This window comes from Drosophila elegans, unplaced genomic scaffold (genome assembly GCF_018152505.1).
Source record: "Drosophila elegans isolate 14027-0461.03 unplaced genomic scaffold, ASM1815250v1 contig_208, whole genome shotgun sequence".
In the NCBI taxonomy this organism is placed as follows: domain Eukaryota; kingdom Metazoa; phylum Arthropoda; class Insecta; order Diptera; family Drosophilidae; genus Drosophila; species Drosophila elegans.
This window is the reverse complement of record NW_024545578.1, coordinates 7203521-7219080: the sequence shown is the minus strand read 5'-3', so window position 1 is coordinate 7219080 and position 15560 is coordinate 7203521. Positions and strand designations below refer to the sequence as shown.

Below are 15560 nucleotides of genomic sequence, written 5' to 3'. Positions count from 1 at the left end.
TAAATACGTTTTTTTTTTTACTTCAAACTTACTGGTAATTATTTTTTAGGAAGGGAATAGAATATTGAACCAACTTTGTCCCAGAACTAAAATATATATAAAGTTTCCGAGACCAGTATTTAAAACCTATATGTGGCTGCACTTTCAAGCTCTTAAAGTCTTAAGTTAAGCCCGAGTCTGCCCACTGAAAATGCGGAAATCAACCCAATAAATGCCACATGGGTTGCGTCATGAGCCGTTGACCAAACGCAAATAGAAAAAGTGATAGATTCCTCCTAATTGATGCAGAGCATTTGTCGTAGGAGAGTCACGTGTTTGCCATTTAAAATTTGCCAACTGAAAGTTGCGTCAACCATGAGTAGATAATTATGCATCATGTGTCTAAAAATATATTTCATTGAAGGTAGCCAATAACAAAGTGGGTAACAGTAACAGGTAAAACAATTCAACAGGAAGGACAACAGTGTCCTTTGACCACTTTGTGAGGAGTGGAAGGACGAGCCCCTAAACAGCCACTATCTGGACGGGAATGGAGGCGCTGAAGCGTCCGAATGGCAGCCACGCAGCTGGGTAGAACAAAGGATAGTTCAGCGGCGGTGCAGAGCCCACAGGTGGTGGTGGTCCCAGTGGCTGAGGCTGTGGTGGTGCAGCAGCTCCAGCTGCCTGAGGCGGTGGTGCAGCTCGATGGGCAGGCGGCACATCGATCTCCTCGGCAGCATCCTGAATCTGACCCGCAGCTGCCAAGTGAATCAAGAGGAGGAGGAATAGAAGCGCCACCTGAAATGGCCACCGATGGCGAGGCCTCATCATCTTTGAGCAACTGCATCGACTTATCCGCAGAGAAGCGCTTGAGACTTACTAATTTCCTATACATGGCTGATAAGATCTGATTGCTCAACGTTCTAAAAACGAAATAAACATGTTGCGAGCCACAGAACCCAGCTTTATAAACTTCTGAACCGAACCCGGCACTTTTTGTAGGTCATTTCAAGACTTTGCCGATCGATGGATCAATATCCAGCCATGTTTAGCATGCAAAACACGCCCACACATTCGATTTAATTTTCGCTTTTCGTCACGCTTTTAAAAATACCAAACGAAACCAAAAGTGCAAAGCCATAATGCTCAAGATTCTCCTTGGTTGGCTGTGAAATGTACTTGGAACCGAACTGAGAATGGTTTGTGCATACCAATGGCTCTTGGCATCACCTTCATTGTTTTGTTAGGCTTGGAATTTTCACGACCGATTCTGCTATATATACCCGAGGGCCTGGTGTCTAGGAGATATCAGTCTAGTACTTGAGAACCAACCGTTCGCAACTAAACAAACCAATCAACATGTTCAAATACGTAAGGAGCAAAGGATAACTGGATAAGCAAAGATCAATGGAATAATTATAATCGTTTTTTTATATTTATAGTTCGCTCTGTGCCTGTTCGCCATCGTGGCCTGTGTGGCTGCCAAGCCGGCGGTGATCGCTGCTCCTCTGGCCTACAGCGCCTACTCCTCGCCCTATGTGGCCGCAGCCCCTTACTCGGCTGCCTACACCGCCGCTTACACCGCTCCAGTGGCCGCCGCCTACTCCGCCTACTCGTATCCCTATGCCTCCGCCTACTCCGCCTATCCCTATGCCGCCTACTACCGTTAAAAAGGCAAGGACTGAGGACGAATAATACCCTGACTGCTAAACTGGACCTGAAAAAATCATCTATTACAACAAGGATACTTCCCGACTAGCCAAGATCTAACCGCCTACTACTACATCCCAGTGATTTCTATCTACATCTCCCCTGGTATTAGTTCGGCAGAACTTCTATCTTTCCCACCTCTGCTGACTGCTGAAAGTTAAGTCATGGGAACAGGACACACCATTGTAAAAGGAATATTATTGTTGAAATAAATACTGCATTTTGCGTGAAACGTAAAGAATTTATGGGTTCTTCTTTCATAACATATTGAATTTTATGTGGTGTTTCATGTATAATCACATACTTTTAGGCAGCATAGGTTTAAATTAGCTTATGTATAAAGACCTCAACAAAACAATCTTTTTTAAGAATTCGTAGGCTCAAATACATGTTAACCCAGTAACATTTTACCACTAAAAAGTATTACGTAACATGGTGGCTAATTTAGACAAATATATGCGTGTCCATCATTGTACATTTTAAAACAATAATATGCTTACATTTGCGCAATTTTGGTGAATCATTATTTATTTTTCAAAATAAAACTTGGAAACTTAAATTATTTTAAGTTGTAGACAGATAACTTATTTTTAGTTTAAGAAAGTTATAAATGAGTACCTTAATATATAGTTTTAAGTAGTTTAAAATAAAAACGTAAAAATTTAGAAAATGACTTTATTTTTAAAATAAAATTTGTCTACTAAAATTATTTAACCATTACCTTTATTCATTTTTAAGCTGTTCTAAAACTAAAACATTAGTTTCAAAATGTCACAATTATAATTTGTTATATTAAACTAGAAAATATGAAGGAAACTGCGTTCGCAGCTGTGATGGCTATGTTTACGTTGGAAAACACTAGAAGGGTCAACTTGTCTGCCGGTTTATTGAACTCCCCAAGCCCTTGATCCGTTGTTTACGATTTACGATTGGTTGTCCTCCACCTTAACCCAAAGGTTCAAAACGATGACGTCCTTCGAAACTGGATAAGCCGCTTCTATTTTTATTTGCATCCCTGATTAGAATGCAAAGCGGCGCTTTCGAGTGGCTGACAATTGAAACGTTAAGAGTGAGCCGCACTCCGAAGATGGCCAAGACGGTTGGGATGGCACGCACGTCTGTAGTCCACAAAACGCACTGAGTGTTAAATTATGATAATTCAATCCGCAGCAGGCAGCTGCTCTGACGCCAGTCGCGGAAATGCTCAAGTAGTAGGGGCGTAATAAAAACATTTATTGAAAATAAATTCACAAGAAATCCGTACTATCTGCAAGCACACCAAACACTAATCTGCAAATTTTAAGTGTGCTAGTAAAACCAACCAAATTGTTGGCCCTGATTTGCACTTGCTACGTGATGGAAATGATTTAAACTTTGTGGGTTTTTTTTTAAGCCGGGCTTTGCCAAGGATAAAATTGATATTTGAGTATATAAACCCAGTCAAACATGACAAAAGACATCAATCAGTAGTCTTACTTCCAAGTTAACACAACCAACATAAGCAAAATGATGAAATTCGTAAGTTGAACTATATTAAGTATAAGGATCAGTGAGATTTTGGCTTTAGAAAATCAGGATCGAAAACAAAAATAAAATCAAACGCTTCATTAAATTAAGTTATTAAAGATAATTTAAATTTGTGTTTAAATCTAAATTTATTTTATTTTATTTAAATCAAAATTAAGAAAATAGCAAAAACATTTTTTTTAAAACATATTGAAAGAGTTCCAACTTCCATCTTAAAATTCATTTAAATTTGTAAATCAAGCTGAATTGCATAAATTATTTATAAAATAGTTTTTTTAATTATGTTTGTTTTATTAAGAAATTTGTTTTTTAATTTATTTATTTATTAAATTTAATTTAAATTTTCTGCAGTTCGCCGTCGTCCTGTGCGCTCTGTTCGCCGCCGCTGCTGCCAGTCCGGGTTTGTTGGCCTACAACGCCCCCCTGACCTACTCCACGCCCCTGGCTTACAGCTCTGTGCCCGCCGCCGCCCCCCTCGCCTACACCGCCGCCTACACCTCTGCCTACGCCCCCTACGTGGCCCCCTACGCCAGCAGCTACAGTGCCCACAATGTGGCCCACAGTGCCGCCTTCCCAGCCGTCTATGCTGCCGCCCCTGTGGCCACCATCCTGAAGAAGTGAGAAGTCCTGCAAGCTGAAGGGATCCCACAAGTACGGCGCACGTGTCTGTCAGTCGTCGTCACTGTCACGGACTCAGATACAAACACTGATGGAGATACACGCTCCGAGGCAAAGACAAATAAAAACGCAATGCATCAGGCCCACGCACTGAACTACTGAGAAAAGGAACGAGTTTTATTCTTTCCGTTTGAAATTAATTTTGTTGTGGGAAGTGGGAATTGTGCTTCATGGAAAAAATTAAGTACAGCCTGAAATATTCATTGGAAACTAGAAACAAAGCTATTTTTATAAATACTTCAAAGTGATTATCCGCAAAGCTTAAAATACTTATATATGTTCGGGAATTTACTTTGTCAAGTTGTATAACTGTTAACAAAATAGTCTAACAATTTTCTAAGAATTTTATTTACAAAGGTAAACAATAGGCATACAAAATTTTTAATTATGAAAATCATCTAGTAGTTTATCGTAATTTCCCATAAAGAGCGCATAAATTAACTTTCACTAGTTCATAATAATCGGCAATAGTAATTTTTTGATTTTACCCCTTTCTAAATTTCTGAAAAGTGACTTTGCAGAAAAGTGGCCAAAAAGCTGCAGTTATAATTCTATAACTTTTCACACAGACATCCCATTCTGAAGTGGTATATCTTTAAAGTTTTGTGGCTTTATTCTCTAAAAATCTGCATTTAAATTTTATTTTTTGTACCATTTTTGTTATATGAATTTTTTTGTTTTGGGAGCAATTTTGTGTAGCATGAATGCCAAGCCTTAATTTGAAGCTTTTTGGCTGAGTAACGGGTATCTTATACTCGGGAAACTCAACTTTAGCGTTCTTTCTTCCTTTCTTGTTTTTAAATTGTTTCCACATGAGTGACAGAGAGTCCTTAAAGGGTGTTTTCAACTCATGCCTGCTTGTGTGCTTTTTTCCGGTTCATCGACATTTTGCCACGTTTCTCGGCGTAATCCTTGAGCTGTGTTTACGCAGTTCGTACCCCTTTACTACTCTGGCCCTTCATAGTTTATATGTTTAACTCGCGGCATTGTTTATCATTTTGATGGCAAGTCTGCTAGTTGCGTGTGTTCTAGCTCAGAGGTCGTTGGTTGGCTAGTTGGTTGGCACTGCCACTGCCACTGCGAATATTGCACTCAATTAAAAGGCGCCGCTTGAATTGCATTTCGCTAATCGCAAACAATCAATAAGTTAAACGAAACCACGCCTCCAATCAACCCACTTCGCCAACTTTGGCATTAATCATAGACTGCGTTCAACCGGCAAGAAGTATGAAAATCAAATCAAGAGAACGACATTTAACTAAAAACTAAGTTTTGCAAATTAATTCAAGACATTGAGTTGCTGATTTGAAATTTACGTCGATGTTTTCAACGCCTTTTATACGCCCCCCTGGGAAACCTCCCCCCATCTGCACGTGTTGTTGCAGTTCTTGCAACTAATTTACTTGTTTGTGGCTGCAGTCAGAAAATTAAATTAAAATTTTAGCGCTGACTTTTGTCTTGATCGTCACGCCCCATTAAAAAGGTGGCCCCTCGCAAAACTCGTGGCAATTTATAATTGCCGAAGCCCCAATTGCACTTAAATGTTCCGTTTCCCAGGCTACAGTTGGGGGTATTCTATAAATGGTTTGCTTTTAATGGATTTTGCTTTATAAATAGTTTTCATTATGAAAAAAGCAAGTTTAATATATATATATATATATATGTATAATGTAGGTTCTATTTAAATAACCTTCTGTTAAAAGTGTTACCTGTTTTGAAAGAAACTATTAATTTATACTAATGCATTTTAAGTAATTTTAAATAATAAATAAAATAAAGACAAACGAATTGAGTAGCCTTGCATTATTAAATTGTATTGTGTTCCCCGTAAAATTAAAGGTATCCCCTTTTAAATTGTACCTATAAATTCCCACCTACCTCCAATTAGCTTTACGCATATGGAATTTATAAAAACGGAGACTTCTAGGCCCATATGCTTTAATTACCCCCTGCCGTTTAGCGACTGCTCGAGCGATTACAACAATCTTGTCTAATTGACAGTTGTACACTGTCATTCGAGAGCATTGAAACGATAATGGCTAGTCTGCGTCGATTAGAACTTGCTGCGATCAATTTGCGGAGACATCAATAAAAAACCCGATCCGAGAGCGCTCGCATTTCAAGTCGGGTGCCCAATAAATTGCATTTTGATTTAATCGCTGTGTTGCACAAGTGCCACAAAATTAATTGCCAGTGATTTTTCGCACTGTGTAGATATCAGCCAGGCAGACACCAACTGTGTGTCGAGCCGGATCTCGGGAGGCTCTTAATTGAAATGCTTGGCGAGTTTGATTTACAGCCCAAAAGCGCAAGTCGGGTGGAGAACTTTGGCTAGCAAAGTAGCCAGCGCCCACACGACGTATGCGTATGCAAATCCCCCACGAGTTACGCATTGGGACTGGGAACATGGGCCCCAGGTCCTCCCCCCTTTTTGCCCCTCTGAGTCCCCTGTTGTTGTCACCAGCGTTTTGCCTTTCCATTTGTCCGCAGGCTTTTTCTGGACGAGGCTTAGCCTTCTGCTTAACCCTTATGCGACTAGTGTGGCCGATAGGTCGTATTCTTTAATTAAGCAATTCATGGTGAGAAATTGTAAATTTATTTAAATAAACAAATTTTGATATGCTTAGATATTTAAAAAAAAATTTCATAAGAGTATTAAATAAATAAAGTAGGTAATCCCTATTTTAAATTATCAATTCTTCGTCTACTGGCGTATTTTAAAAAGAGTTTTTAATAAACGTAAGCAGAGAACATTTTATTAGCAACAAATTTAAACAGAACAATTTTAAAAATGGTTTTTGGGTTGAAAAGTACAAAAATGTTTATTTATTTATTATGCCCATAAAAAGATTAATTGTTAAGCTACTTTCTATGTGTTATTTTTTAATTTAGGGAAAGTTTTTAAAGTTGGAATAATTTATTTTCAGCAAAAATATGTAATTGAGTCTAATATAAATTGACAACAGGGTTAAATTCACGCATGCATTTGTGGGTTCGACTATCGCCTGCAGGGCGGGGATTTCAACAAGTGCTGGAGTCCCCGTTCCCGGCCCCCTTTGCCCCTTATTTAACTCCTTTTAAAACCTCGCCCCTCTCATAAGTGTTAAGTGCTTTGGGCTTGCGTAAAACGCTGTCTCAAAATTATGCATAGAGTGGGTCGCTGGCAATTAAGTGGCAGCCGCAGTTTCTTCGGCATTGTTGCTGCTGTCGCATGAGTTATGGGTGCACCAGATCATAATTTGCCTCCGCCAGAGGCGTAGTTTGTGCCAGGATCCCCGCTCGCTCCACCAATAACGACCTTGCTCACGCCCCTGCCTTCAATCGTTTATTGTTCTAGACGCACATGTGCCACACTGGCTTTGGCTGTGCCCCACATAAAACGATCTCGAGGCGGATCTGGTTTTGCTACGGTTTTACGCACAGGTGTGTAACTGCCACGCCCCATTTATTGCCGGCCTGTGTTGTAATTAAGACTTCGACTCTGAATGCTCGAGCATTTACTGCGAAAATTTCTACCAGCATAATAGGCTCACGCATTCGCAGCGGTTCATTTAAATGATTTTAAACGCCGGAATGAGCGAAACTTGTTGGCTGCACGAAAATAAATGCCTACAAGAACCGAAAAAGGCAAGATACAAAATGCAATTTAAGTTTTTCTCACACACACCTTGTCGTGGCTGCGGCATAAGGTAAATAGACCAAAAACAAATTTATCAGAAATTATTCAAAATCAAAACATAAATGGTTGGTTCCTCGCAGAGGAAATACCCTGTTTTGGGAACTTTATATATATATTATATATTAAACTTAACTTAAATTTAAACTGTTTAAACTGTTTTTTAAAGAGTTTAAAGGTTCATGGGTTTTAATAATTGTTTTATTAATATGTAAATTTACTGGGTAGGTACAAAAGATGAAATGTTGAATAAGTACTCATAATTTCTTAGTAGTCGATATTTAAAATTTGTATTCTTCTACTAATAAATGTGCAATTAATAATATCAATGTCATGGATGTAAATATTAATTTTTTACTCAATTTTAGAATTTTTCGTTTTGAATTTCATTCATTGCGATTTTTAGTTATTTTAAATAAGAAAATACACAAATAAAATGCATTGTATTCAATATAATAACTTTATATTTTATTGAAATGTTAAACATAAAATGTTGAATTCAATAGTCACATATTTATTTTTATTCCATTCAATTCACTTATTTAATATGAATTCATTGCTTAATGAGGTTTTGAATTCTCAATAAAAGGTCAACTACTTTTGCTTATTCTCTTTCATAGAACTAATAAGTAAATTTATTTAAAGTTTGTTGGGTACTGGGCTTATAAATTTATTTACTGTCTATTTATAGAACAATATGGTTAAGAAATCCTTTTCCTTGATAAATCTTGCAACCCCTTCAGGAAGGGTATGGCTCAATCTCAGCCCAGTCAAACATCCGCGTTGTACAGGGCGGGGCAAGGCGGTTTTGTGGCGGGTCCCAGGCCCAGTCCCAAACCCAAGCTCAATCATCTATCGCCATCTCGATACCCGACCGGCCAGCTTTGCATGTGGCTCTCTTGGACGCAGTTTTGGGCCGGGTCTCTCCATTGAACAAAAGTAAAAGTCTCTGGGTCTCTGGTCTCCAGCTTGGATACGTTCTCGTGCAACATTTTGGCCAGGTCTGTGGGCTATAAAAGCATTTGTGCCTTAGACAGCGGCATTATTCAACATTGTGTTCTTGCAACGAGTTCAACTTGCACTAAAAAACCCAAAATGTTCAACTACGTAAGTGGAATTGAAGTCCTTTCGATATAGTTATTCTAATCCATATTATTTTTTTTTACTAAAAAATAGTTTGTTTTTGCCGCTTTCTGCCTGGCCAGTGCTGCTGCTGCTCCGGGTTATTTGGGCGGACTATCTGCTCCGGCTTTGCCACTGGCTGCAGCTGCTCCGGCCATCTCCTATGGACACTCCCTGGCAAGTCCTTCGATCGCCTCCTATGGCCTGGCTCCTAGGATTAGCTATGCCTCCCCAGCTTTGGCGCATGCTCCGTTGGCTGCTCCGGCCATTTCGACCTACGGATTGGGATATGGCCATGGTCCCATTGGCCTGACCCACGGTTCCTTGGGCCTGGCCCATGCTCCTTTGGGTCTGGCTCATGGTTCCCTGGGTCTGGCTCATGGGTCCTTGGGCCTGGCCCATGCTCCTTTGGCTGCTCCCTTGGGACTGGGCTACAAGACGGCCTATCCAGCTCTGGCTGCTCCTGCCTACGGACTTTCCCATGGTTGGTAAAGGGACTCAATCCCATACAGCAACGTTTTCTGCATGGCTTTCGTTTCGTTTGGATCGGATAGGGAGGAGAAGGAAGAATACACAGAGAGAAAAAAAGAGAGAGAGAGAGAGAAATTAGTAGAGGTTTTGTGAAACAAAATCAAATTATAAAAAAATTATCGGAAGAAGTGTTGAAATATATTTCGTTTGAATTAAAAATATATGAATTCTGTACATACTCTGTTAAAAGTCTGGGGCATATTTATAAATCACAAGGATATTCAAGCTTCTGTCTGGAAAATCAGAAAAACTCTTCAGAAGCAATTATTACACACTTTAGAAAACACACTTTAGATTTATATTTAGGTAAGTTTAATCATTGGGCTATACTTCCTATTTCTTACGGAGAAAATTGAGAGCAAATCATTCTAAAGGCATCTATGTTTTATTTTAAAAATATGAATTTAAACCCATAAATATTCAAATTAGCTTTGACCAAGTTTCGAAAAACCTATGATCAGTGAAACTAGTTTTTTATACAGTGTTGCTTTGTCTTTATTGATTTATTGACTTGCTGAGTGATTGACTGATTAAGGCTATCGTAATGTTTTGGGTACTGCGAAGTAAATGACTTGTTTGGAAACTCTCACATGTTGCACGCTCGCCTTGGCTCCACTTGACCTGACCGCACTTGGCCTGGGTGCACTGCATCTCTACCAGCCATGGCCATAGCCGTAACCCAGTCCGTAACCCAGACCATGTCCGCCGTACAGTCCATGTCCGTAGCCACCCAGATATCCGTGCTCCAGGCCGTAGCCATAACCACCGATGATCGTCTTGGAGATGATGGGTGCATGGTAGCCCAATCCCAGTCCTCCGAAATGTCCACCGTAATGGCCACCGTAGTGACCACCATAATGCCCGAATCCTAGACCCAATCCCAGGCCATATCCACCGTAGCCATGTCCAATGCCATATCCAATGCTGGGCGAAGGAGCTGGAGCAGGAGCAGGAGCTGGTTCTGGAGCAGGATCGGGAGCAGGAGCTGCCAGACTGCAGGTCGTTAGGCAGAGGATCGTCACGAGTAATAGCTGAAATTAAATAGTTTTTAATTTCCTAATGGTTGGAACATATCATAATTCGTGTGTTTTCAGGATATTTTAAGCTCTAAGGGATTCCCATTAAATATCCTTGCAACACTCACCCCTTTATTCATTTTACTGGTGGTAAATTTGGCGGCTGCTGCTGCAGAAGCTGACTAACCAATAGTGTCACTGCAGTTGATCCCAGCCCGGCTCTTTTATACCAACGCCCAGTGGACGGTGCAATGGTTTGCATCCCCACATGGACATCGATGACTTAATGAACGGCACCACAAAGTACATCTAATTCGATGAACAAGTTGCTTAAGTTAGTGGCATGCTGCTGTAAATAAAGGCAAATTCCAACACCTGTTTTTCGCCTTTTGGGCCTCCATTGTATAATCTTTAACTGTAATCAAGTTTGGCATTTACCAGTTCCAGTTTTTTTTCCTGTCCCGCGGGCATTTTCAATCTAATGGGTGGCCTTTTCCGTATATTCATTCATGTGACTCCGATCAGATCACATGATTAGATTGAGAACTCTGGTCTTGGGGTCAATGGACTTTGGATGTTTGGTGGGGCTAGAGATGAGAAACTAATTTGGTTTTTCTTTTTGTATATTCAACGATACTCTTAATAAACTAAGTCAAAATATATAATACAACCAACAAATTAATTCAATTTCGAAATATACAAAGTGTCTTTTTTATTTCTTTATTTAAATAAAATGTAAGCCCATTGCCACTTTAGCTATTTTGCATATTTTGTCTTACTTAAACCACCTTCTTTTTAAGGTATGCCCTAGTATAAGCATTAAAACTCCGATTATAACAGCTTAAACATTAAGAGCTCAAATCGCCGCCGAATAAAGTCAAACTAATCAATTCTTAACACCTCCGAAACCAACATAAAATAGCACGAAAGACACAAGATTGGGCAATGATTAAATTAAAAAAAAGACATAAAAACGGGGAAACAATGGCAAATCCGAAGACGTGCTACCAACTAACTCAAAACCCATAAACAAACAAAAACAGAGAGAAATGTAAGACAACAAAGCCAACGATATGCCATAATTAAGTGCACAAAAGAGTCACTGACTCTTTGACAATCTTCGGCGCAGACGCTTTAAACTTGAACTTGAAAACGGGTTTTTTTCGAAGAGAAGGGGACAAAAGGCCAAGTGGAGTAGTGCTCCCACTACACAGATGTTGCAACAGGTTCCCGGTGCCAAAGGAAATGCAGTTGGGAATCTCTGGGGATTGTCAACCAACCGGTTTCTAACTGTTTTAAGGAGGAAAACCAGCGATGAAGACGAGCCTATAAATTGATTGGCCTTCGGCTGATTTCAGTTTAGTTGAAGTGCAGTCCGAGTCAGAATCTTACCAGAGAATGCTCAAGGTAAACAGGGAATTCTTAGTAATTTCCTTTGAATTTCTTATCTTGTTTTTGTTTTTATAGCTCATTGTGTTTTTCGCCTTGTTGAGTGAGGGCCTGACCGCCACGGTCATTTACCATCACCCAGTGATCTATCATCATCCCGCGGCAGTTGCCTCCTCACGCCAGGAGCTGAACCAACATCCTGGCTACACCGTTGTAGCACCTCTCACCAAGATTGCCCACGTCACCTACGATTCCGTGCCCATTTCACACACGCCCTACGAACATGTTCCGCTCTTTCAGAGAATTGGTCATATCAAGCACAAGCGGTTTTAGCAGAAATTCAAACATATAATATATGAAATGTATATTAAGTTATGTGTAAAAAGATAAAAACACGAAATAAAATTGATTGTTAGGTATATAATAAAATGGTTTGTTTTTTAAATATAGTTTTATTTTTTAAATACTTTTTTTTGTAGTTACTAATGGTGTAGTGTTGAAAGTACCAAATATAATTTGATAAGTTAAATGTATGCTAATTTATTAAAATTGAATGTGTAGTACGATGTTATTTATGAAAGGGTAAAGGGGTAGATTAATGGTATAAAAATTATTATATTTTTGGGCGAGTTATATAGATAAATAGTATTAAAGTTTAATTTCCGGAAAACCAATGCTTAACCATTAATTAGAAATGTTACACCTACCATTAATAAATACAAACTGCTTACTGTCGTCGCTTTGTCAAAGCATTAATCATTTAAAACATGATTTTAGGATGTATACCCCAAGGTAGCTATGTTAGGAAATATCACTAAAAACAGCCATATGAATCGACCCAAGAAAAGATTTGATATAATATTGATTAATGATTTAATTTTTTATTCGCCAAGCATTGCTGCTCTCTAGGTATGAAGATTTGGGCTAAGTTCTACAAGCTAATAGGACGGATGGGAGTGAGCTGGGTGATCCGGTGAGCCTTAGATCCTTAGAAGAAGTAGGGGGCGGGGGCGAACTTGGGGGCCACAGCCAGAGGCGCTGGCACCGGAGCAGCCAGGGGGGCAGCAAAGGGTCCGAATCCAAACTTGGCGGGGGCGGCGAAGGCCACTGGCGCCGGAGCAGGGGCGAATCCGAGAGGAGCGGGGGCAGCGGCGTAGGCGGGCAGACCGAATCCAACCTTGGCGGGGGCGGCAAAGGCCACAGGAGCAGGAGCAGCCACTGGCAGAGGAGCGGGAACGGGAAGGGGGCCAGCAAAGGCCACAGGAGCGGGAGCAGGAGCAGGAGCAGCAAAGGCCACTGGAGCAGGAGCAGCCACGGGAACGGGCAGAGGAGCGGGAACGGGAGCGGCAAAGGCAACTGGAGCGGGAGCAGGAGCCACTGGATAGGCCACAGCATGGTTGATGCGGTGGGCATTGAAGCTGGAGGCATAGGGAGCCACCACTCCAGCAGTGGCCACAGGAGCAGCCACAGGAGCAGCCAGAGGAGCAGCCAGAGGAGCAGCGAAGGGGGTTCCCAGAGGAGCAGCTAGAGGAGCAGGAGCATGGAAGGGCAGGAGACCAGCCTGAGCAGAGGCCACGCAGAGGGCAACGAGCTGCAAAAAAAACATAAAACAATTAAATTAAAAACCCACAGGACTTTCCTTTCAAACTCACCACAATCTTGGCGAACATTTTGCTTGGATTAAGGATGGTTGGCTGGCTGTGATTAGCTGGAGGGCAGACTGAACTGTGATATCCAACTGTCGAGTGAGCAACGCTTTTATAATTCTGTAGCCCATGGATTATCCATGGACAAGCATACGAAAACACCTTGGAAGACTTTCTATATTGGGCATTGGATGAAGGGCGCTTGGCTGGATCGGCCCGCTATATGTACTTAATAATCAATCGGTCGCCTCTTACGTCGATCGCCCCCGAAAACTTTCATAATTGCACGCAATTCCCGACCATAACCTAGGCCAACATTGGGCAAGATTTCGTTGGATTCGCTTTATGACAGTCTCGGGTTGCGTTTCGTTTATATTTCTGCTGCCTTTTTGCTGCCTTTTGGTGGTGGGTGGTGCGACGAAATGAGCTGCAATTATTTACCCAAAATACGTGTTTCCCTCATTTAATTCAATTACCACTTTTGTTTATTTTGGTTTTTGTTTTTGTTACAACAATTGTCGCGTGTTTGGGCCGGGTTTGTGTATGGAATTTCGGATTTGATTTCTTGTTGCGTGCAGTTGGAAATTCACTAGCAACATTTCTGTTACTCGCTACAACGTGTGTGTGTGTGTGTTACCAATTGTATGTATGTACATATGTGTTAGCCGACCAACTGAAACCCCATTTGGCGACATTACGACGCGTCTGGTTCGTAATGAGAGTCTGAATCAGATATCAGTTATGTTTCTTTTGCCTAATTTTTGGTGTGCCTAGGATTTTATCATTCGCAGTTACATTCTTTAGCTTTTTGCTATTTTTGGTCTGAATTGCTAAGAATGTTTTGTGCAACTCGTAGACATTTTACATGATTAGGTTTTTAGAATTTGCTGTATTCGATTAATTTTTTTATGTAATCCCATTTAACTTAACAATCTTAAGTATTTTTAAACATCGTTTTATTTCTCTATAATTATTCGATAAATTATTGTTTTGTTTTGGTATAATTGTAGGTTAAAATTTAACATTTACTAGCTGACTTTGATGACTCTTTGGTGAGGTTTCCATCATCCTAATGGTGTTTTTGCATTGTCCTAGAACAACGAATGGTGATGGGCGAACTTCAAGGGCAGGGCTTTCAGGTGGGCGTGTGGCGCGGCTAGCAGCTTGGGGAATGCATACCCAATGGACACGCGGTGGGTGGTGGTCTTGGGTCCGGGAATGGCTCGATAGGTGGGTGCAAAGGGCACTGCCTCCAGGATGGGTGGCAGCACTTTGTGGGTTACGGTGGGCACATGGAACTCTGGCAGAAGTGGTGCAGCAGCTGGGAGGAAAGCAGGTGCAGGAGCGGGTAAAAGAGGAGCTGGTGCAGGTAAAAATGGTGCTGAAGCTGGTAAAAGTGGTGCTGGAGCGGGTAACAGAGGAGCAGGAGCTGGCAAAAGTGGAGCAGGAGCTAATACAGGTGGTGCAGGCCCATAAACTGGTGGTGCTGGGCCATAAACAGGTGGTGCAGGACCGTAAGCCGGCGGGGCAGGAGCAAATGCTGGTGGTGGAGCCACCGCTGGAAGCAAAGGAGCCGGCGGCGGAAGAACTGCCTCCTGCACCGCGTAATCCAAATGGTGCGGCAGAGCATGTAGAGTATCCAAGTGGTTCAGATGGTGCCCATCAAAGTGGCTCGTATGATGAGGATCAAAGTGGTTGAAGTGATGATTGAAGAATTGCGAGGGCTTGGCCTCACCACCCACTAAAAGGAAAGCCAATGCAAAGGCCTAAGGAAAATAGGTTCAAATTAATAAGTAAATCTATAATAAAGATTTCCTTTAATCCTCTTACCCATGTCAGTTGCCACATCTTGCTTGGGGGTTTAGTTGTTTGGTTTCTTTGGGGGATTAGCTTCGCGATCGATGTGCTCGACCTGTTGGTTCGGCTGTTAATGTCTTTCCATTGTCAAAATCCAATATTATTTATAGGGAAATAGAGAGGGTCTTCACTCAAAAGACTTGCACTTGCATTTCTTCACTTTCGTCGGCGACTTGGCCCACTCAACCTAATGGGTTGACTTGCTTTGAGGTGAGGTAACCCAATCCGCTTTAGTTGGTCAGCAAAGTCGTGACTGCGAATGCCATCGATCGAGGGGCCAATAACTTCTTGGGCGATTTGAAAGCACGGCCCAAGATTATATAACATGGGGCCAAACCGAGCCCAGGCATTGACAGTTCCCCATAAGTGGCATATGATTATGATAACCCATAAATATTGCTTTGACCATAAATAACAATCGTTATTGCG

At 41.2% G+C, this 15560-nt stretch overlaps 7 protein-coding genes across 8 annotated transcripts; 4 read left to right on the top strand and 3 right to left on the bottom strand.

The window, feature by feature from the left end:
- Positions 1-373: 373 nt before the first annotated feature.
- LOC108145781 (proline-rich receptor-like protein kinase PERK2) lies at positions 374-920 on the bottom strand. The gene is made up of 2 exons (XM_017271351.2): positions 860-920; positions 374-777 (listed from the first exon to the last, which is right to left on the bottom strand). Exons 1-2 carry the CDS (start codon positions 872-874, stop codon positions 505-507), a joined length of 288 nt encoding a protein of 95 aa, XP_017126840.1. The 5' UTR covers positions 875-920; the 3' UTR covers positions 374-504.
- Positions 921-1268: 348 nt separating this feature from the next.
- On the top strand, positions 1269-1927 carry LOC108145691 (vitelline membrane protein Vm26Ab). The gene is made up of 2 exons (XM_017271249.1): positions 1269-1350; positions 1422-1927. The coding sequence occupies exons 1-2, from the start codon at positions 1339-1341 to the stop codon at positions 1647-1649; spliced, it is 240 nt and encodes a 79-aa protein (XP_017126738.1). The 5' UTR covers positions 1269-1338; the 3' UTR covers positions 1650-1927.
- A 1220-nt stretch (positions 1928-3147) lies between these two features.
- On the top strand, positions 3148-4001 carry LOC108145690. The gene is made up of 2 exons (XM_017271248.1): positions 3148-3207; positions 3568-4001. The coding sequence occupies exons 1-2, from the start codon at positions 3196-3198 to the stop codon at positions 3835-3837; spliced, it is 282 nt and encodes a 93-aa protein (XP_017126737.1). The 5' UTR covers positions 3148-3195; the 3' UTR covers positions 3838-4001.
- A 4644-nt stretch (positions 4002-8645) lies between these two features.
- Positions 8646-9331, top strand: LOC108145689 (cuticle protein 63). The gene is made up of 2 exons (XM_017271247.2): positions 8646-8677; positions 8747-9331. Exons 1-2 carry the CDS (start codon positions 8666-8668, stop codon positions 9182-9184), a joined length of 450 nt encoding a protein of 149 aa, XP_017126736.1. The 5' UTR covers positions 8646-8665; the 3' UTR covers positions 9185-9331.
- Positions 9332-11602: 2271 nt separating this feature from the next.
- On the top strand, positions 11603-12030 carry LOC108145791. Its single transcript, XM_017271361.2, has 2 exons — positions 11603-11646; positions 11707-12030. The coding sequence occupies exons 1-2, from the start codon at positions 11638-11640 to the stop codon at positions 11959-11961; spliced, it is 264 nt and encodes an 87-aa protein (XP_017126850.1). The 5' UTR covers positions 11603-11637; the 3' UTR covers positions 11962-12030.
- A 454-nt stretch (positions 12031-12484) lies between these two features.
- On the bottom strand, positions 12485-13390 carry LOC108146203 (skin secretory protein xP2). Of its 2 annotated transcripts, none has more exons than XM_017272121.1 (2): positions 13281-13390; positions 12485-13219 (listed from the first exon to the last, which is right to left on the bottom strand). In XM_017272121.1, exons 1-2 carry the CDS (start codon positions 13296-13298, stop codon positions 12617-12619), a joined length of 621 nt encoding a protein of 206 aa, XP_017127610.1. In that variant the 5' UTR covers positions 13299-13390; the 3' UTR covers positions 12485-12616. The 2 variants fall into 2 exon arrangements, with proteins under 2 accessions (XP_017127610.1, XP_017127611.1); XM_017272122.1 differs by having other exon boundaries at positions 13284-13355.
- Positions 13391-14215: 825 nt separating this feature from the next.
- Positions 14216-15217, bottom strand: LOC108146201 (extensin). Its single transcript, XM_017272119.1, has 2 exons — positions 15105-15217; positions 14216-15040 (listed from the first exon to the last, which is right to left on the bottom strand). Exons 1-2 carry the CDS (start codon positions 15120-15122, stop codon positions 14366-14368), a joined length of 693 nt encoding a protein of 230 aa, XP_017127608.1. The 5' UTR covers positions 15123-15217; the 3' UTR covers positions 14216-14365.
- Positions 15218-15560: the final 343 nt, after the last annotated feature.